General features: G+C 44.9%; 1 protein-coding gene across 6 annotated transcripts in view; it reads right to left on the reverse strand.

Moving 5' to 3' along the window:
- The window catches only part of CRHR2 (corticotropin releasing hormone receptor 2), a 246,317-nt gene that overhangs the window by 96,870 nt on the left and 126,607 nt on the right, over window positions 1-22,840 (reverse strand). For 5 of the 6 annotated variants that reach the window (XM_073334745.1, XM_073334747.1, XM_073334746.1 and 2 more), the window contains one exon: window positions 6,151-6,236. The exons of the other annotated variant lie outside the window; for it this stretch is intronic. In XM_073334745.1, the coding sequence (XP_073190846.1) occupies window positions 6,151-6,236 (86 nt within the window). The remainder of the gene's footprint in view (window positions 1-6,150; window positions 6,237-22,840) is intronic. 6 annotated transcript variants of the gene reach the window in all.

The raw sequence follows: 22,840 nt of genomic DNA on the forward strand, positions 1-22,840 counted from the left end.
ATTATTTGTTCAGTAGCTAAGTGTTACTGAACAAATAACAGTATTAAGGTCAGGCTTAATGTTAAGTGTGTTAAGGTCAGGCTGGTTTCCCTAATATTAATTCTAATGGTTAAAGTTGTCTCATAAAAATAAATAATAATAAATAATATTCTGTGTCACTGAAGCACTTTGCAAACTAAGGGCCTGATCCTTCAAGCTTGTATTTTAATTCATAAAGATTTGAAAGAGCTGGAATCTGGTGATCTGAGCACAGGATTGGGAGCCCCCAAATTCTACACCCAGTTTTGACAGAGACTTGCTCTGAGGAAAACTTTAATGTACATTTCTCTCTGTCACAGGTATTGTAAGAATAAATCAGCTAGGCCCTGATCCTGCAAACACGGGTCTAGTTTTAAGCACATTAATATGCCCATTGAAATCAAGGGGATTAGTTTTGTGTTTAACTAATTAATTCTGACAACAAATACATAAAAGATTACAGTCTGTGAGCTGCAGTCAGAAAAAAGCAGCCCATACCCCATGCTAGCAGGTATTAGGAATGCAGTATTAAAATGAACAGTAGCACTGGTAGAAAACCAGCAAGGATTTTCCACTGAAAAAATCTTAAAATAAAGAGAAACATTTTCCTTTTGTTCCAATTTTTCATTGAGTTTGTAAGTTTTTTGCTTAAATGCCATTTGAGTGCTAAGCACTTTCTGGAAATAATATAATATTTCCTCCTGCCCAGAAGAGCTTACATTGTAAATTAGATATTACTCATCTCATTTGCGTCATGCCTATTATTTTAACTTTGCACACATTACAGTTACAGTTTTGAAGACAAACTTCATAAATATGCAAAAAGAAAAGGAGTACCTGTGGCACCTTAGAGACTAACCAATTTATTTGAGCATAAGCTTTCGTGAGCTACAGCTCGCTTCATCGGATATAGGAACTCCCTTTTCAAACACTGGCACTGGAGAGGAAAAAGGACCACCTTTGCTGTCGGTGATTTTTTCCCCAAGGCAAACTCAGAACCCATAGAGAGACGCATGATATTAGTGCCTGTACAACACTGGGCTGCTGTGATGGGAAAGCCACCCACCGTCCGCCTATGCTAGAGTTCACATCATGTTAGGGTGACCAGATGTCCCGATTTTATCGGGCCAGTCTTGATATTTGGGGGCTTTTTCTGACATAGGCTCCTATTACCCCCCACCCCGTCCTGATTTTTCACATTTGCTGTCTGGTCACCCTACATCATGTGTAGAAACGGGAGCAACAGAACCAGTGCTGCAGAAAGGCTGACAATTTTTTTCCTACAGACAACATAACCCACCCAGCAGCCAATGAAAGCTCTGCTAATGTACCACATTTGTAAACTCTATGTTGCAGCCCCAACCCCGCCCTTCCCAATGTCTTGCTCACATAGAGGATAACAATCTACTACTGCTGCCAGACAGATTATGTCTTCAGTTCAAGTAGCTGATGTCAGTTTTGCACTTCTGAAGTTACCAGGATAAAATCCTGCTGCTAGCTCATGAGGCAGCTCCTAACACTAACAAGTGGATAAAGAGTCACGTGATATACAGAGCAACATGGCCATGACCTATCAGCCATGTCGACCAGATAGGAACAGCTCATGCTACACACACTAGAATGGGACTGATTGGCTGATATGACATAGTGACAATCATTACCGATAACGTGGTCATGCTGCACATATAGCAACATCGTTTCAAGTCAGCCTCTATCAGTTAAACTGGGACCAGGTGCAGGACAACCAATTCAGTGTCTTGGATTCACAGGGCTGGTCCAAATGGTCTCTTTACAGTCAGAGTTCAAATAAACGCTAGACTTCTTTCTTCCTTCAAGAGACTCTCCCTGTCCCAGCTGGAGTCTGATTCCCTAATCTCTCCAAACCATCATGGCCAATGACTCAACATCTGCCTGTAACCGAGCTCCTCTTAACTGAGCACATCTCCCCACCCTGATCTCATTTTCTGCTGGTTGAGCCCCAGATAGTTCCTGCAGAAAGGGCAGGTATCTCTAGCAGATTCCCTACTGAACCCCTTTGCAGGCTTTGCAGAGTGTCTGGTCAGTCTAGATTTCATCCTGTACCTGCACTGAACTATCATGTCTAGGAGCCCTGACTGTTAGTGCTGACACTGTCTGCTGCCTTGGTCTTACTGCACACAACACACAAATTTTCTAGAGTCCCTTGAAGGGCTGGTTTGAATTGACCTGTGAGACAAAGGAAACTAGGAGCCCAGTTGTCTATGCTAACTCAAGGCTTCTGTATTTTCTCCCAAAATATTCCTTTAAGCTCCTGGGGGCTTTGACATCCCATTTTGATACACAGCCACATTTGTTGGCTCCTGCTCTGTCTCCTAAAGCAGCTACTTCTCATCCCTTCTCTCTTAGCAATGTCAGAACATGGTCGCCCGCCAAGCGTATGCAGATCAAAACCAGACATGCCCTGTGCACACAGAAGCCACAGAAAGTCCCCCTTTTACAGCGCCTTGTGCACTCTCGCACGGCCTGCGAATGAGAATGTTACTTTGGGCCAGGTATGGGGAAGGTTTCCATGAGGTGCAAACCTGCTGAGCTAAAACCATATATCAACTTCCCGGGATGCTACCAAACAGTCATCAGATGATAAGGACTCCTGGTCACCCAAAAGTGCAGGGAGAGGGGCACTGCCCATCACCCAGGGGGAATTTGGAAGTTGAGTGGCCAGAGTATGATGCGCTAGCCATCCCTATTTACATAAGGGGCCCCACTTCAATGGGACTATTCCTGAGAGAAAAGTTAAGCATGTGTGTTTGTGGAACGCCCTCGTGAGTGTGTGCTAAAGGCCACCCCTCTCCCCGCTACTCCCTGTGTCTGTTACTGCCCCAGCTAGGAGCTAGCTTTAGCAAAAGCTGTAGCAGCTTCTGCTTTTGGCTCTGAGGGTTTCCAGTTCTGCTCCTGGTGCACCAGTCACATTTGAAGAATCAGGGCCCAGCCTGCTTTGACGATAAGGATTTAGCCTAAGCATCCAGGTCTGAAAATGGCACCTTTTTATATTAAAAACAGATTAATGGATGCGGTCACTTGGCACCAACTCGCCAATCTGTGGCATCTGTTATGATTATTCAGTAACAATAGGGAATGCATGTGGGTGCACCTCACTTTTAATCAAAAAGAGGATTACAAGGAATCTGTGGGGAACACATTTTTTCACAAATCAACCCAAGTTTTATTCTGACATCTGAGCGCCCGTTAGGTATTTCAGGAATATTCATAAACTTTAATACTTGTAAAGTTTGTCATAACCCTTTAAGGATCTACTAAATGAGTTTTTAAGCTTCTGCAAACACAGAAAGTTCTGGGGAGTGGGAGCGGGGCGGGGAAATCACAGCTTTCATATACTTAAGGAATAGGTTTAAAAAGTTTTACCGTATTATCATAGCTGTAGGATTTTAAAGCAAACAGCAAAGGAGAAAATCCCCTACTGCAGTGGCAACACCTATCAAATCCCTGCAAACAAAGCTCATCTGCATTTGCCTTTACGAGGATGTTAATTGTTCAAAGTCATGCAAGAAAAAGGAGAAGTGGGTTCAGAATGTGTTTCCCTGGACAGGAACAGCAAACATTAGTATTTGGGCTTGAGTGCACCACACCTGCCTGACCTAAGTTAAAGGAAACATATTTCTTGCACTAAAATCACCTTCAAGGCTTTGTTCCCGCCTCCATCTGAACATCTGTTCCCACCTACCCTCTCTCCCGGTGCACTAGGCTCTACTCACTCCTTTAAATCGTAATGAGTCCCTTGTCTCCTTCCACTGGTGACTGATTTTTCCTTATGCCACCCTCGATGCCTTGAGCTGTCCCCCCCGTCCAGTGCGCCAGTCAGTCTCAGGATAGGTCTACAAAAGTCATGGGTTGTGACTGCACTCCTAGTGCAAATCACCTCCCGTGATGGCACGACAGACATACTCTCCCATGCCAGCTCCAATTTCTGCCTTAAAGCTCACCTCCTTTCCCGAGCTTACCACCACTAACACCTCTCCTGCTGCGTTAGCAGGTCTCACAATATGCAATGCTTTTCTTCAGGCCCCAGTTCCTGGAGTCATGGGATGTGAGAGAAGCTCAGGGTTCATTTTTAAAATAAATGTAAGTGTCTAGCCCACAGGGTTGCAGGGAAGAGCTTGAAAAACGTGACCTGAGGGTACTCTAAAGGCTCGGAAACCAACCAACAGGGAAATGAAAAGCAGCCTATTATTTATGTTTTTAAACAAATCATGGTTTCTAAGGCACTCTCAGGATTTTGGGAGCTCTGTCTGACTCATGAATGTTGAATACTTGGGGTTGGCAATACGGCGAGTCCTGTGCAGTCTATTCTTGCTTTCACACCTGCTCTTAATCCATCTTAACACACAAGTCACATTGAACGAAAGCAAAAAGTTGGAATGAACAACTGAATTCTGAACATGAGCCAGATATTTTTGGTGCTTCCCTCCCTGCCCTCTCTCCTTTGCTAGAATGAGGGCTAATTTAGATTATAAACTCTTCAGGTGGGTGGGACTTCATCTTGGCATATGTTTGTAAAGGGCCTCGCACCTCTCCAGGAAAGGAGAGAAAAAACAAAGTAGTATCCGTAAATCCCTGTGCTTCTGAAGTGAAATTCACCCCTGGGCAAAGAGCTAGCACAAAGCCTAGGTACCACTTACAAACTACAAGTTGGAGAAACAAAAAGGATTAAATTAGCACATGGGCGCTGAACCTGTGCTCTGTGCAAAGGTGAACTTCCCTTTCATCTACGAGGCGAGGCTGCCAATCTGAGAACACAGGATTTCCCACAAAGCTTCCAGCCTTCTTGAAAGAGTCCGTAAAATTCAACAAAGAGGCATAACCTTTCCGTAAGCTCTCGTGTATTACAGGGTGTGCTGGCTCTGCTAAAGGCAGGTGCAGTCCAACCCTTCCGTTACAGGACTCCATTATTGTGGGCTCTCCCTGTGTCTGCTGATGATAAAATGAGCTTGAGGATTGGGAATGAAAGAGGCCATGTACCTTGCGGGACCAGGCGGTAAAAACCCATCAGGCAGCAGTGAATAGATTAGTTCAGCAGTCGTAGTAACAACAGTATTACAGTGGCAGCTATTGGCCCCGAACGACATTCAGGCCCCATTGTGCTAAGGACCGCACAAGCGTGCAGTCAGAGGCAGTCCCTGCCCCAAAGAGCTTCCAGTCTAAGCAGACCAGACAGACTGAGGGTACGTCTAGGCTGCACGTGTTGACACTCCTGAACTAGCTTGAGCAACAATGGCAGGGAAGCCGCGGCAGCATCGGCTGCACAAACCCACCCAGGGGGTGTGCAGAGAGGGGGGCAAGCAAGGGCATGGTCTCCCCCGCCCCTGAAAAAAAATCTCCATGTGTCCCTGTAGCCTGGGGAGGGAGAAAGCTGAGCTCCTCACCCCCTGCTGGAGTCCCTCGTTGCCTCTGCCTTCACACACCCACCCCTCCCGCCCCACTCACCTCAGCGGGGCTCTGCAAAGCAGCCAGCAGCACTGGGACTGCAGCAGCAGGGTAGGAAAAGCAGCAGGCTGTAGATGTAGGGGCGTAGGGAGGAGGAGCTCAGCCGACAGCCAGTTGCTCTGCTGTTTCCTTCCTCCCTGGACGGCAGAGACAGGGAGAGTGCTGCTACCCGGGGGAGCTGCTCCTGGGTGTCCCTGTTAGAGACATCCTGAGAAATCTGGGGGTGGTGGTGTCACGTGAACCTTTCTTTAGTGTGTGTTTAATGTGCCCCTCCAAAAACGTTCACATTTAAATTCCCATGCACGCCCCTGAACCCACCCAGGACTCAGGATATGGGCTCAAGCGGCTATTCGGTGCTGCTGTGACTTCAGTGCTGTTATTTGAGCAAGCTGGCTTGAGGACGTCTACATGTGCTGACGTCACACCACTGGTTGCAGTGCAGACATAACCAAAGAATGGGAGTGGTACTATACCCTCCCCGTTTTTAATTGACACATACAGTAAATGACTTGCCCAAGGTCCCACTGGGACATAGAATCCTCATCACCCGAGTCCCAGACTAGCACCTTAACCACAAGACGCTCCTTCTTTTCTAGTATGCTGATAAAAATGACAACACCTAGAAAAATGGAGAGAAAGAGAGATACAGACCTTGTCATCCAGAATAGGTTCGCACTGAGAGTAGTTGATCTTGGAAGCCCATGTCCCATTTCCCATGCATTCTCTGTAGGCGTTTCCTAATAGGGACCGAAATAAATAAATAAATAAATAAATGCACACGTTAACCAAAAAAACCCAACAACAACAAAAAAAAACCACCCACGGTGGTAGCTTTCTAGGTATAGATGTTAAATGAGAGCGTTTTCTCTGGATAAATAATTAATTCTGTCTCTGTGGGCTTTGCAGAATAGATAACTTGCCACACTCAGTAAGACAGGAAAGGACTGTGAAGAACACAGAAAAAAGAAGCTTAAAAATAAGGTACATTTTTGCCTGTGCCTGTATCTCCCCTCTGCAGTCCCTAGAGGGCACGCCATCCAGGCTCCTGGTTCCGTAGCTGTCACCTCTTTTGAGCAGAGACCTTTGTCTCTCTCCTTCCTGACTGGGACTTTTCCAGTCTGCACAGTTCACTGCCTTCACGGCAATATTCCCAGTAAATCAGACAGCGTAAACAGGCCAGCGTCTGTGCTTTGCTCTCTCTCCAAAGGCTATGAACAGCTGCAATTGCCAGCAGTTACAAGTTACCACACAGCTCTTCCTAAGCAAGCACATTTATACTAAAGGTGAAAGCATTACAGAGAAAACATTAAAAACAATAAAACTTCCATGCATGCTAACTAGCTTACCCTGTTTACAACTCCAACATGGGCTCTGATAGGAGTCATTCCTTCACACCCCACCACAGAGTTTATCTGTGGTTACAAGTTCTTAACAGCCTGAGCTCCGAACTATCACCCCCATGAATAGGTTAGTTTGTCTTTTATGCAGTTGGACCTTTGATATTGAGACTCTGGGAACAGATGATCAGCAGACAGCGGTCCCATCCTCAGATCATAGCTTCAAAAGGTTGGTTTTTGCATAGCCAGGAGGTAAGGGATTTGCATTCACCTCTCCCTAGAGACTCCAGAAGCAAACAGCTTGATACTGTTTCTCCCAAGAGTCCAGTCACATCTGGTACATTGTTCTCAGTACAGTCCTTTGAAGTTCAGAACACTTCCCAGGGTTCACAACACATCTCCCCCCACAGAATTTACATACAATCCCACCCATTAGAATACACAGACCGTTCATTAAATACAACGGACCCAGAACATACTTAAACTCAATTCAGTAAGGTTTCCCACGGATACTGCAGGAAATTGCCATATCTCTCACAGCCTTATGAAAAGGAGGTTAAATGAATTGTGCAAAAATGTTAGTGAAAGTTTGGGTGCCTAATGCCACAACTTGGAGTGTGTCATGTAGTTTACAAAGTTGTTACTATACATACTAGGGTCTTGTTCCCCTCTCCCTTACACTGGTGTAAACTGGGAGTAAGGTTAGGTCTACTCTGCAAAGTTTTGATGGCATAGCTGTCAGTCAGGAGTGTGAAAAAACCACACCTTCTAGCTCACATAGTTATGATGACAAAACTCCCAGCATAGACACAACTACTCCGACAGAAGAGTGCTTCCGTCAGCATAACTAACGTCATTCAGGGAGGTAGTGGTCCAACACTGGCAGGAAAGCCTCCTTGCGTTGGCATATGCCCTGTCTACACTATGGAGCTCTGCTGACATAGCTACACCAGCAAAACATATGTAGTGTAGACAAGGCCTAACTCCTTTGGAGCCACTGACTCTTCCTACGTGCTGCCTTCCTAAACAGTAGCATATAAAGCAAACGACTCAACGAGTCAGGATTTGGATCAAGCTTTGTGGCCTTCCTAACAAATCAGTCACGCAGGCTGAATTCAGGCCAGCTGGCTTTCCCATTGGTTATTAAAATTCTCGCAGTCAGCTGCATGAGATGCCACAAGTGGGGACAAAACAACATTTCAGTGAGGCTGGGAAAACAACACATGAACTTTGTCTGAATTGATTTCAGCTTTAATTGAGCGTTGTTCGGGCCCAGCCAGCCGTCCTTTAGAAAACAAACCGCCCACAGCAAGAGTCTGAATCTCCACTTGGGAACATGGGTGCAAAGGAGGAGTAACTGCATGGCAGTCCGTGGAGTTACGCTGGCACAAAACTGGCCTGAGCGGGCTCAGAATGAAGCCCAAGCTGCTTCTGCTTTTTTGCCCAAACATTCTGGATGTCTCAAAGGCCGCCATTTGGTTAATGAGAGTTAACACAATACAGACTCCAGTCACTCTGTTTTTTTCGTTCCCCCCTCTGATATAATTGCTTTCTCCTCACTGACTTCTCTGAAAGCAGATAATAATATCACCTAGTCCCTGTCAGACCTCCACTGAATGACTTGCCAGTTCGTCCGGTCTCCTTATTTTAAAAGCATTGTGTCACCTACCGGAACTACAGAGCTCCTGCTCAGCACATCACTGGACCGGACACCATTCTGTGCTGTGAAAGTAACTCTCTCTCACACACACCTTCTTCCCACTCCCGAAGGGGTACCAATAAATTAAAAGTTTGAAGTCCTTGCCGAGAAATGAGTTCCTAAATTCAATTTCACGTTCATTTGAAATATAGCCTTAAGGGCTGTGCAAAACAGCACATGTCTATTCTAGCTTTGGGGAATACGCCAGATAATCCTGTGGCACCTTGAGAGGAAACTACATGGCTTTGAAGTACAAACCATTTTATTGTATATAAATTCATCCACCTCCCCACCCCACACAAAAGTGTTGTGTAACGACAACATTTCCCCCCTTTGTCTGTTGCAGGCTATAGCCTATGAGAGAGACACTGACAATTAGATAAGCATAAAATAAAGAATAGACAATTCATTAAAATGCACACAGGACAAAGCTAAGCAACTGCATCATCTTCTCCTCATCTCACCTTTCTCCTCTTTACCCCCATCCTTCCTTTTGTCCTTTTGTCTTCATCATATGGCGCCAGGTCAGCCCAGCTGTTACACAGCTGTGCAGCATGGATGGTGGGAATAAGGAGCAAACCAAGAGCCCAAATGCTTACATGCTGCTTAAAATGCCTTTAAAAAAAATCACTGAAGCAGTTGCTAGGACAGAATAGGTTGGGTCTTTTTTAGTATTTTTAAATAATGGAAGTTTATGCCAAGAGTCTCTTTAAACCTACCAGTACCTAAGTTAACAATAGGATAGTTCACAAAGGGCAATACATGTGGCTTAGAATCCACATGTATTTGTTACAACACATTTATGAGCATTTGAGAGGTGATGCAGGGGTGGGGGGAATCTCCCGGATGGCTACTGAAATCTTGTGTTGATGCTGATGGCTAGTTTGCATTACTGACAACTTTCATGGGGTTCAACAGAGCTGGAATAAATGACACCTAGACACAAACTTGCCACAAATCTGGGTGTGAAGTGACAAACAATGGATCACCTCCTTGCTTATGGCATGTGCTACATCTGTAGAAGACCATTCAATTTCACACAGTGTTGTATGCAGCTGAAACTTGGCTACCTACTTGTGCTGATTCACTGCTTCCTCCCATAGCAACAGGGTTGGATACAATGGGTATGAAACATTGCCAGCGCATTAAGCCAATGAGGCAGGATGATTTTATAGCTCTGAACTCAGCTCTCAACCTAAGTATTCACATTATTCTCCATTCCAGCACGCATATATTGTATGAAGTGTCCTTACTATACAAGTCAATGGAAGTTAATTTTATCCTTCTGTATCTGCACCTGACACCAGCTGGGAACACCTGAGGGAATGAGCCATCACTATAGCAGGCACTGGTTGAGAAGATACGTAACAGTATTCCATTACCCTCTGTTTTCACACACAGGTACTGAAAACAATCACTTTTGGGGATGAAATTTTCCATGCTTATTTTTGGACCAAAGGAATTTGGGGTGTATTGAAAATTGTGTTAAAAATTACAAGCTATCACTTTAAGTTAAGGGGTTTCCAGGTCCTGCTTGCATGCTAGGGGCGTTGTAGGGAAGCATGTGATCTGGGGCTCCAGTCAGTCAGTCTTCAAAGAGCCAGCCTATGGCAAGGTAAGTCCCTTTGCCTTAGGGAGCAGTCTGTTTTGTTTGTTTTTGGTTTCTTGTGGGTTATTTCTAAGAAATAAAGTAGTGTTACATTCCAATGTCCAGAAAGCTTTGGATTTAATAATTATGCGATGCTTGGACAACTGTGTCCTGAACATATCGCAATAGACAATATTCTTTAAGTCTTTAGGGAAGCACTTAAATGGTTTGAATTTCCACTCCCGGGCTCTGTGGGTGAATACACAACATTGCACACGCACTTCGTAGGTGCAAGCACTGAATGGTTCTCATCACCTGTTCATATACGACTGAGATTTTTCAGCTGCAAAACCCACTTCTCCCAATGCACTGGATGAGTGAAAATTCTTACACTTGCTCGTGTTCAGATGCTGGAATATTTAAAATGCAGATGGTAGGCACCCACATCTGCAGAGATCAGGTGCATGCACATTCTGGGTATGAACAATAAGTCCAAGCAGAAGCTCAGTTGAAAGTCTGGCCTCAAGTGCCATGTCCCTCCTGCACTGCTAGGGGGAGACAGTCAGAGAGGAGCTTTTGTCCCCAGGGACGGTGAACTCCCAGGCAAGGCAGCTTTAAGTTTTCCCTGGGGTCTGTAAGAATTCTGCCAGCAGAGGCTGCACCAGGGATGTGGTGAGTAATAGCATCTCCCAGCTGCCATAGTCCTGCCACGCTCGCAGCCAGCCCCACTCACTTTTTGGTTGCCTATGTTAAAACTGACTCCAGGAGCAATGTTAACTCAGCCGCAGGACACAGATGTACCATTAAACATACAGCTGAAGAGGTTCGTTTGTATCTTATAGGATGGACAGTGCATCAGAGTTTGCTTTCCTTATGGAAGCTGAACTTCCCACCCATCAGCTCATGTAGACGAAGCCTGAAGTCTCCAGCAGGGCTCGCTGCCGCAGCTGCAGTGACCCTATAAAACCACCTGCTGTACTGTGCTGCTGGGAGCCCCTTCAGTATTGCACATGCCTGCCACTGGCTTCAAGGATTGCCAGGCATGTGCACCCAGGGGGCAAAATGTTAAAGTTATAGCAGATTATCTCTGCGTTCCCTGAAGAAGAGAGAGGCAAAGAGAAAGTCACGCCTGAGACCTCACCCCTCCATCCTTCTATTTATGGCCCCATTACCACAGTATCTCCACAGTAGCCAATATAGCTATTGAGGGAAAAGCAATAAATTGTAGAAACACAGAGACACCGGGGGTGAAATCCCAGCCCCACTGACATCACTGGGAGTTTTTCCAGTGATTTCAATGGAACTAGGATTTTATCCTAGAACTTTATTAATGGTTGGAAACTAATATCATCGCGTAGGATCAACTTTAACCCTTAAGAGGATGGATGGCCCGGTAGTTAGGGTGCTAGCCTGGGGTGTGATGAGACCCCAGTTCAATTCCCTCATCTACCAGAATGACCTTGGGCAAGTGACTTAACCTTTTCCGTGCCTCGGTTCCCCACTTGTAAATATGGGGATAATAGCATTGCCCTGCCTCACAGGGGTGTGTGAGGATGAACGCATTAAAAAGAGCCGGGGGGCCATATAAGTACCCAAAAGAGAAGAGCACATGATGGATGTAGGAGTTACATACTCATTCAAAGGCCTGATTGAAGTATCCCTAACCATAAATCCTCCTCAATCACATACAAACTTCCAGCTAATGAGCACAAAAATACTTCAGATATTTGACCCTCGGCTTAAATGCACTTGTCTTGATCAGCCACAAAACCATTTCACAGGGTTTATTTCACAGGGTTTATTTTACAGGGTTTCATTGCCTGCTGGAGGATGGCTCAAGAGGACACTGGCATGGAGGTAAAGTATTTTTCAAAGATTCAAACCTATTCCTAGGAGATGTTATTTCATTTGTCACATGCGGCTCTCAGAGAGAAATTTATTTTATTAATGTCAATGGGTTAAAGTTCAGCTAACAAAGCTGAAAATCAACCTTGGCCTAGCAAGTAACAACCCTCGTAAACAAGGCCCTTAATGAGGGAAATGATCGTTGAAGAAACGTGATTTTTTTTCAATTTTCTTCCCCGAGCGGTTCCTGTGACAAGTATAAAGAAAACTCTTCTAGGAACCGGAAGTGATCCCATTTGAAAGCAGGGTATGAAGTAGTAAGGGAAGGTACTCTAACAGCAATGAAACAGAGGCTTAGCTGTACAGCACCTTCCATTTTGAAGGACCTCAAAACTACAGCTGGTCAGAACATTGTTACCGAACTGTTTCAGGGAGACATATTTGTTTCCAGATCGGGGGTGACAGTTTGTGGCAGGCTAAGGCACCGAGGGGGTCCCCTGTAAGCCAGATCCAGTCCACGAAGACCTTCCGTTTTGCCTGCCAGGCATTAGCTGCTCCATCCAGGTCCCCACTGAGGGCTCTGCAGTAGGGATGGGCCCTGGTACCTGGCTCCAGCAACTGTGTTTCCCTGCCCAGCCGGCAGCATTTCCATGCTGACCTGCCTGAGTGCCCCCCAGTCCCGCCAGTTCCAATGACGCTCTGCAGCCAGGAGGGAAAGGGCCAGAACTACCAGGAGCCCAGGGCCAGCCAGAGCCAGATACGGGGTCTGCCTTTACAGCAGAGCCCCTAGTTGGGACCAGGAAGGAACAGCGGACACCCATCAGGCCAAATGGAAGGCCCTCGCCTGTGGCTCCATCTTCTGTGTTCCCATGCCAGGCGCCCCCTTTCACTCCTCTGCGGATATTGGGCCCGGAGTGGTGGTGCTCAGATGCTGGTCAGGATAGGGACACTGCAAGCCAGGAGAAGGCTGGAGAGTGGAAGGACAGAGCAGCTGAAAGCCCAGGGTGGATCCAGAGCTGAGTAGTGGGGCCACCCAGACACCAGAGCCCCAGCTGGGAGCAGGAGCCAGGCAGTGGACAACAACAGTTTGGGCTCCACAACTGAGCTCTTCAGGGGGCAACGCTGCCACTAGTGACAGTGATTCTATAAGCTAGTGATTAGGGCACTGGGCTGGAATATGGGTGTTTCAGGTTCAACTCTCTTGATTTAGAGCAGAGAATTTTATCCCAGATCACTCCAAATCAGGCAGACCAGGGACCTGAACCTGCGACTCCCACAGCCCAGGCCAGTGCTCAAGCCACTAGGCTACAGGGTGTGTAGGCGTGCACACATATACACACACACACACACACACACTCTCTCTCTCTCTCTCTCTTAATCTGCTTTAGGGAATAAAACACCCTAAACCAGGCATTCAGTAACAAGAATACAAAGTTTAAACTAACTGCCATATGCCTCTATTCCATGTGGAACATAAGGCCTTCACCACGACACTCCATCTTTGATGGTTTCTTGCTGCAGTCTTCACTTCTTCCCAGGAAATGCTGATAGCTGTCAATTCTCCTTCTTGTTTGCGTGTAAAAAAACAGCCACTGGGGGGAGTGGGCAGATAGCCACACATCTCCTGATTTAACTATCTAGTTTTAGGTGTATTTGTTGTTGGCAACGGCAGGAAGTGGGGTGCCTGCAGAGCTACTGCAGACATATGTGTATGTCTGGCCTGAACGAAGACTCTTAATACCTAACAAGGCTGACGTATGTATGGTTTTACACTACAACACATGGCGATGAGACAGAGCTGAACTTACAAAAATGAAAAAAAAAAAAGAGAAAGATTTGTGAAGTCATCTGTAAGTCAGGCCTACAAACCCTTACAAACATATGGGAAATGACTACAACCCTTGGGACTATTTCACCATGATTTAATCCACCACACCAAACTTGGGAAGAATACCGTGAAAGAGCTTATTTTTTCCACTGCTAATGGTATTTCAGATGATTCTAAAAAGAAAGCTATCACAGTCAACAGCGTAGGGACCAAGACTTACAGTTTAACGAGAAACCTGTTAATCCCTGAAGAGCCTGTAGACAAAAGCTTGATGAGCTAGGAAATCTGTTAAAAAATGTTTCAACCTAACACCTAGTGAAACAGTAGAATGACTGAAGTTTAACTCTCGGTCAAGGGCAGCAGGAAAACAGTAACGGAATTTGTGGCAGAACCGAGGAAGCTCTCTCAAGACTGTAGTTACGGTGTGTCCCTGACACACGTGCTAAGAGACAGATTAGTTTGTAGCATTAATGATGACAAAAAGGCAAAGGAGATTACTGTCTGGATGACAGTTAACATTTGAAACAGCTCTGAAATTGGCGCAGGCTATGGAATCAGCAAATAACATTTTACAGGATTTACAAACACAAACCACAGGGCAGATGGCAATAGCACACAAGAAATAGAAGGTAGGTGGAAAAAAATATGCAAGGCGACCTGGGAAACAGATCCAGTCAGCTAGCAGAGAGTGTTATAGTCATGGAGGCAAACGCAACCCAATGGATTGCGGACTGAAATAACGAGAAACGTCACATCTACAGGTGGACAGGACACATCTGAAGTATGTCAAAACAATACCAGGAAAGCAGAGACACAAAACCATGATAAAAAGCAGCCTCATAGCCTTGGTAATTTTCATGTACTTTAGGTGAAAAGCAGTGAAAAAGAAGATGAAGTAGCAGCTTATACTATCTATAGTATAACAAACAAATATTCCTGAAATAGGTCCCATTCATATTGGGCTGTCTGTAAAGGGAAACAAAACATATGATTTGCGCTGTACATGGGAGATAATGTAACTATTATAAGCCAAGAACCATATGGGCCCTTGTGGAAAGATAGTGAGCCACCTTTGCTGCAGAAATGTAGGACAAAATTACCACCACATTGGAGAAGCCATAAAGACACTGCAAGCCACCAATGTGAATGTTTGGAACCAGAGACAAATAAGGCATCTACCATTTCTAGGAGTCTCGGGCACTGGCCCTGACTGGCTCAGAAGAGGGTGACTGGCTGACCTTTCACTGGATTCACTGATTTCACTTGAAATCAGAACACGATCTAGTTCTGGAAACTTTTAAATACACATACAGAAGTATTTAAAGATGAACTGGATACTTTAAAAGGCACTGCTGCTAAAGTCTACGTAAACCCAAATGTCATGCCTTGTTATTTCAAACCCAGATCTGTACCCCGTGTCATGAAACAAAATGTTGAAATGGAGTTAAAAAGACTACAGGCAACTGGCATTATTGAACCTGTAAAGTTTTCTAGATAGGCTGCCCCAAAAGTCCCAGTGAAGAAGCCAGTTGGCTCCATATGACTACGTGGTGACTATAAGTTGACTGTAAATAGGATCTCAATTAAAACAGCGCCCAATTCCAAAAACTGAACTGCTCTTTGCAGTTTTAGCAGGAGGGCAATTGTTCACAAAGTTACATCTGAGCCAGGCCTGCCAACAGATCATCCTGGAAGAAGACTGCAAGCAGTATGTCATGTAAATTCTCCAAGACTGTTCAAATATAATCAGTTACTTTTTGGTAGGTCCTCAGCCCCTGCTATTTTCCAAAGAACCATGGGGGGATTGATTCAGGGAATTCCACGTGTGGCAGTATATCTGGATGATATATTAATCACAGGTCCCACAGAATCTGAACATTTACAAAATTTAGCAGAAGAGCAAAACAGGCTAAAGGAAACAGGTCTGCACCGAAAACGGAGTAAGTGTTCCTTCCTGGCATACAAAGTGATATCCTTGGGCTGTAAAGTGGATGCCCAGGGACACCACCAAGTGAGAGATAAAGTCAAAGCAATTAGGGATGCTCTGGAACCTAGGAATAGTTCAGAGCTGAAGGCTTACTGAGGCTTGCTGAATTTCCCGAGTAAGTTTTTGCCAAACTTAACACTTCTAATGCCTCTGTATATGTTACTTAAAAAGGGGGTTAAACGGTATTGGAAATCAGCTCACGAACAAGTGTTTCAGGATTCTAAATTATTGCTGCAGACCTCATAAGTCCTGGACCATTATGAGGCTGACAAACAACTGATATTGATTTGTGATGCATCTTCGGAATTGGAGCTGTTTTAGCTCACCGGATGGAGAATGGATAAGAAAAGCTAACTGAATTTGCATCCCAGACTGTCTTCTGCTAGTCATAATTATTAATAGCTAGATTGAGAGGGATTAGCTGTTCTTTGGGGTGCAGAAGATATTTCTATTATATATAGGCACTGATTTATAATTTGCACCGATGAAACCCCTACTCACATTGTTTAATGAGATGAAAATTATGCCACAGATGGCATCACTCAGGATCCAGAGATGTCCAGTGACACTAAGAGTCTATGAATATACCATTGTATACAAAACTGGCCAGAAGTTGGGAAATACAGATGCTTTAAGCCAGTTGCTTTTACTAAAGACACATGAACAAGATAAAAAAAAGTGAAGAGAGTGTTACTAATGGACTGTCTTCATACACCTCCAATGACACCATTACAGGTAAAAGTACTGGATCTATACCAGTCCATGATTCACAAAAGTTTGAGAATTTGTGCTAAAGTGATGGCCACAGACCAAAGCTGATCAGAAGCTCACACCTTATTATAAGTGACACAGTGAACTCAGTGTGCAAGATGGGTATGTATTATGGCATGGTCCTCATTCCAAAGCAAGGATGTGAAGTATGGATGAACTCCATCAACACACCCCATACGTGCCCCCATGACCCCGAGAGCTATGCTGGCAGAAGCATAATTCCTGGTTGGTCACCCATGACAGACAGACCAAATGCAAGTCCGTTAGCCCTCCTAGTAAGGGGTTGGGATTGAGCTAACAACCTGTTCCTGTTAAAAAAAGTAATTACAGAAACCTACACTTCTGTTCAGCTCACCAAACCAAGTCATTGTTAGACATATAATAGAAATACAAGTAGATCTCATTTAGACGAAAACTTTGGGAAGTACCTGAAAAAAAATCTCTCTCATTATGGTGTGAAGAAGAAAGCCTCGAAAAAAACCACATTTTTTGGACATTACATAGAACTCAAAAATTATTAAAACGAAACCCCGAAAAACAGAAGCCCCATCTCCAGTTCCTCAATCCTGGTGCAACATACAACAGCCTCACGGGTGCCCTAAGTTTCACCCAGCAGCCTATGGCCAAAATGCCCTGCTTTAGTATCTGGACATTGCTGCTCAAGAAGTGAGAGTAGTTAGTGATAACAGGCAAGGGATGTGAGAAAAAGCAAGCGAGAGCAGGAGGTGGGAAGAGAGGCAGGAAGGAATTTAAGCAGGACTGAGAGTCAGGGAAGGCCAAAAGTAGGGAGAAGAAGGAGAGAAAAGTAATTGGTCACCAAAGCTCCCTTAAAAAATACTTGATTTGAACTAGAATGTATGGATTGTCAGAGGTCAACCCAGCTAACTGGCTAATCCATGTGCAATGTCATCTCTTCCTTCACTGCTTTCACACTCAACATCCCTTTGGGACTGCTTCTTTTTATAGCAGGAAATGCTCTTTCCTTTCAAAATACTACAGCACCGTAAGTGTGGCTTGAAAATCCCACTAGCCTTCAAATGGACTCAGCTTGCACAAGAGCGGCCTACTTTTAATTAGTATCAAAATTAGCAAAACACTGTGTATGTACAGAATTTGCAGTAAGTCATTAGGTTTCTAAAAGCTTCCCTTCCAACGAGAGGTCCACAGTTATCTCACTGTCCTCTGTTATCTCTTGTCTTACACTTACATTGAAAGTTCTTTTGGGCATTTGTTATGTTTTTACAGTGCCCATCCAGCACAACAGAACCTTGGCCACTAGGTACTACAAATAAATTGTATAAACAACAAAGTCCCATTAAAGGTCATGTAATTTTACACCCATCTTACTGTCATGATTATTTGCCAACTTGTAGGGCCAATTTGTGATCTCTTGATGAGTAATTCCAGGGAAAATGGAGGAACTGCTCACCAATGGGAGTCAGGGATTCACAGTCTGTACCACTGAGCACTTTGATTCTCATGTACTTTATCATGCTGTCTCAACAGGCAGAATAAGAGAAAAAGATAAAGATCAATATAAAAGAGCAAAGGCAATTAAACCTAACATTCAAATACATGAATCTTCCACTTAAGGTTAGAAACAATAAAACAGGCCTTTTGCTATATATTCAGAGAAAGAAAATGCATGAGCTGGAGCACCTAAATCTGTGCAGTTCTTCTTTGGGTACTGAGGGCTGCCTGTGAGATGCCCAGTGCTCGTGATCTCTTCAATGACGAATAAACGAAAGAATTAGAACATTTGCTTTGCCAGACTAGATCAGACCTGTGGTCCATTAGGTTCAATATCCAGTGTCTGACAGTGCAAGAAAACATGCAACAGGCAGATGTGGGATAATCTGCCCTCCCCGACGGTCTCATTCCAACCCCTAATAGGTAGAGGTTAGTTCACATCCATTTTACACCATCCACAATGCCTTTTGTTACCAACTTCATCACCGTCTATTGCTAATGCAATTGGTGACACCACGCATCCCTATCCAACTCCAGTCACAATATCAAACCCCTCACCCAGGCTTGTTTCCAATCTTACTATGCATCTAACTTCCATCATATAAACTCTGTATTATATTGATCAGTTTGTCTTGCATCTCTTAGCTGCTAGCAATATCCACAGGGTGTCTCTGGGGACACCCTTGAATACCTTCTTTAAGTCAATAAAGTTGATTAAGATGGATTTTTTCAGACAGTGGCTTTTTTGAGGATCTACCTGGACAGAACCCAGTCTGTTCTTCTAGTAATTTTTCATCCACCGTCTTGTCCATTCTGTTCAGCATAACAGTAGCCAATATTTTACCTGGGATTGATAACAGTACAATACCTTTTCCGGCAATTCCACAACACCACCATCTTTCCAGTCTTGGGGCACTTGTTCTTCCTCCCATATTTCATTAGAGTTTTGTTACTGCTCCATCAGAATTTCACCTCCTGCCCTTGGTACCTTTATTTGAATTCTGGTAGTTCACTGGGTCCCAGCTCTCCCCTGTTTCCAGCATCCCTCACCAGCTATCACTTCAATGTGGTGGCAGTCCACCTTTCGGTAGATAGTGATAGGGTCACCAATTACGTTTGCCCCCTTCCAGGGTAACAGAGTCCAACAAAATACACAGTCCACCCCCAACAAAGGGGTTACAGCCCATCTCCAGATCCCTATGGATAGCACGCCTTTCAATTCAGACTTACAATGTCTTTATCCTCTCCTCCTGTCCAATGGGAAGTGGGAAGGGGTTTACTTCCCTTCCACAAAAAGGGCGATTGGTAGGGGAGCTCAGGGCCTCCCCATCTACCAGGCTCAGACCCAGGGCCCTATGAGAGGCAGTGATATCCAACACCCTGGAGTGCTTTGAGACTGCTTTCCTTGGCCACTTCCTACTACTTGCTTCTTCACAAGGCTCAAAGTTCTTCACTTAAAGTCCAATAGAAAAATAGCAAAAAAACAACTGAATCTTCAGGCCAGATGGTAGTCCTCTTTCCAGGCTATTCCTAGCTTCCAACTGGCCCAAGTTCCTGGGTTTCATTCCCAACACTAAGGTGGTCACACTCCTCTCTACCCAGAGTTTCAGGCAGGCTGTGGTCCCTGTTTGGGTCCTGTCTCCAATCAGGATTCCAGCTCAGCCTCCCAGGCATCTCTCAGCCCTCAGCCTAAGGGAGAAAGCTCCCTTTACCTCTCACTTGGTTCTCTTCCCTTGACCCTCCCTTTAGGGTCTGGGGTAGCTGCCACTTGCAGGCCCTTCCTTGCAGTAAGAACTCCTGCTGTCCCCTTATTCAGGATCTCCCAAGATAGGCCTCTCCTCCAGACAGTTTAATACGGAATGAAAGTGTTCTGTCCATTGTCTGGCTTGTTTCTCATTAGTGTTCAACATCTGTTCCTGAAACCCCCTGACAGGCGTCACCTGTGATAGTCTGGTTCTTCCCGAGATGTCTTCCACTATTCTACAGAGCTGCTTAAAAAGTTTCCCCTTTGTGCTGCTGCTTCTGCCTCTGCAGCTTTCATGTGGCCCCAGGTGTTTCTATTTTGCTTGCATCTCTCCTTTATTTCTCCGTCCCTCTGCAGCTTCCTTTCAGAGCTCTACTTGTGTCTTGCACGGTTCTTTTTTTCCCCTTCAGAGCTTTCCACTCAATCACTGCCTGGATTCCAGCTGTATTTTATGTCTCTTTCTTCCACCCTGTTCAATGGCCCATTACTTCCTCTGCTGTCTCAACTGCTGTCTTCTTCCACTTTGACCATTTGTCTTCCAGACTATCATCAGCCTGGTTCGGAAAAACACTGGAACAATTGCTAAGTGCAATCTTGAATCTGATCTCTGTTTCTTGGCCCTTGAGCTTCTCTACTGCTGCAACAGACTTTTTGTCAGTCTTTGTGATCTTTCTGAGTTTAAGCAGTAATGCGGCCACTAAAAGATAATGATCTGAGACAACACCTGCTCCTCTGCTGACTGACATCCCATGATCTCCATGTCAGCTTGTGAATCCTGAAGACACTTTCTCCTTTGAACTGGATTAGGAACGCACAGACTTTCTGTGAGGAACTGCAAAGAAATCATAGAATATCAGGGTTGGAAGGGACCTCAGGAAGTAACCTAGTCCAACCCCCTGCTCAAAGCAGCACCAATCCTCAACTAAATCATCCCAGTCAGGGCTTTGTCAAGCCTGACCTTAAAAATATCTAAGGAAGGAGATTCCACCACCTCCCTAGCTAATGCATTCCAGTGTTTTACCACCCTTCTAATGAAAAAGTTTTTCCTAATATCCAACCTAAACCTCCCCCACTGCAACTTGAGACCATTGCTCCTTGTTCTGTCATCAGCTACCACTGAGAACAGTCTAGATCCATCCTCTTTGGAACCCCCTTTCAGGTAGTTGAAAGCAGCTACCAAATCCCCCCTCATTCTTTTCTTCCGCAGACTAAACAATCCCAGTTCCCTCAGCCTCTCCTCATAAGTCATGTGTTCCAGTTCCCTAATCATTTTTGTTGCCCTCCGCTGGATGCTTTCCAATTTTTCTACATCCTTCTTGTAGCATGGGGCCCAAAACTGGACACAGTACTCCAGATGAGGTCTCACCAAGGTTGAATAGAGGGGAACGATCACGTCCCTCCATCTGCTGGCAATGCCCCTACATATACATCCCAAAATGCCATTGGCCTTCTTGGCAACAAGGGCATACTGTTGACTCATATCCAGCTTCTCGTCCGCTGTAACCCCTAGGTCCTTTTCTGCAGAACTGCTGCCGAGCCATTCGATCTCTAGTCTGTAGCAGAGCATGGGATTCTTCCATCCTAAATGCAGGACTCTGCACTTGTCCTTGTTGAACCTCATCAGATTTCTTTTCGCCCAATCCTCTAATTTGTCTAGGGCCCTCTGTATCCTATCCCTACCCTCCAGCGTATCTACCTCTCCTCCCAGTTTAGTGTCATCTGCAAACTTGCTGAGGGTGCAATCCACACCATCCTCCAGATCATTTATGAAGATATTGAACAAAACCAGCCCAAGGACCGACCCTTGGGGCACTCCACTTGATACTGGCTGCCAACTAGACATGGAGCCATTGATCACTACCCGTTGAGCCCGACAATCTAGCTAGCTTTCTATCCACCTTATAGTCCATTCATCCAGCCCATACTTCTTTAACTTGCTGGCAAGAATACTGTGGGAAACAGTGTCAAAAGCTTTGCTAAAGTCAAGGAACAACACGTCCACTGCTTTCCCTTCATCCACTGAGCCAGTTATCTCATCATAGAAGGCAATTAGATTAGTCAGTCATGACTTGCCCTTGGTGAATCCATGCTGACTGTTCCTGATCACTTTCCTCTCCTTTAAGTACTTCAGAATTGATTCCTTGAGGACCTGCTCCATGACTTTTCCAGGGACTGAGGTGAGGCTGACTGGCCTGTAGTTCCCAGGATCCTCCTTCTTCCCTTTTTTAAAGATGATCATGCCCATATGGAAATTACCCCAGCAGTTGGGTGGGAAGTTATGAAAAGGAAATTATCTCGGAAGGGCTGGAATGTTAAGACAGTGGAACTGAGCACCCTTAATGAGCCAAAGGAGAGTGGTCTAGCACAGGGCAGGAGTCAGGATATCTGAGTTCTATTCCCAGCTCTGCAATCATGGGCAAGTCACACTCCCTTGAATGTTGAGTTGGAATCTTCCTCAGATAGTCTAGGTGGTGGAAAAGACTTCCTAAATTCACATCCCGCTTCAGAGTAACTTTGCAGCACAGGGAAGGCAGAATCTGACGCTTGGATCTGAAGCATCAGGTGCCAGAAGAGACTGAATTAAATTTGCATATTCCTGAAGGATACTCATAAAAATAGTCAGGAAAAAAAGAGGTGCAAGGGAGAACTCCAGTATGAAAAAGTCAGTGTTTGGAAAGTTCAGAGTAGGTGAACCTGTTCTCTAGGGTGATGATAGTTACAAGTAGCTATTAATGTGGTTTCATTCCAGTAAAACAGACTATTAGTCATTTTCATGTACTTACAGTGCTGAACTACAAGACATGTTCAAGCTGGGAGGGTTACAAGTGCTTTGGAGGAAAGGATTATAATTCAAAATGATCTGGACAAACTGGAGAAATGGTCTGAAGTAAATAGGATGATTTTCAAAAAGGACAAATGCAAAGTACTCCACTTAGGAAGGAACAATCCATTGCACACGTTCAAAATGGGAAATGACTGCCTAAGAAGGAGTACTGTGGAAAGGGATCTGGGGGTCATAGTGGACAACAAGCTAAATATGTATCAGTGTAACAATGTTGCAAAAGAAAAAAG

Source organism: Lepidochelys kempii, chromosome 2, assembly GCF_965140265.1.
Source record: "Lepidochelys kempii isolate rLepKem1 chromosome 2, rLepKem1.hap2, whole genome shotgun sequence".
Classification (NCBI taxonomy): domain Eukaryota; kingdom Metazoa; phylum Chordata; order Testudines; family Cheloniidae; genus Lepidochelys; species Lepidochelys kempii.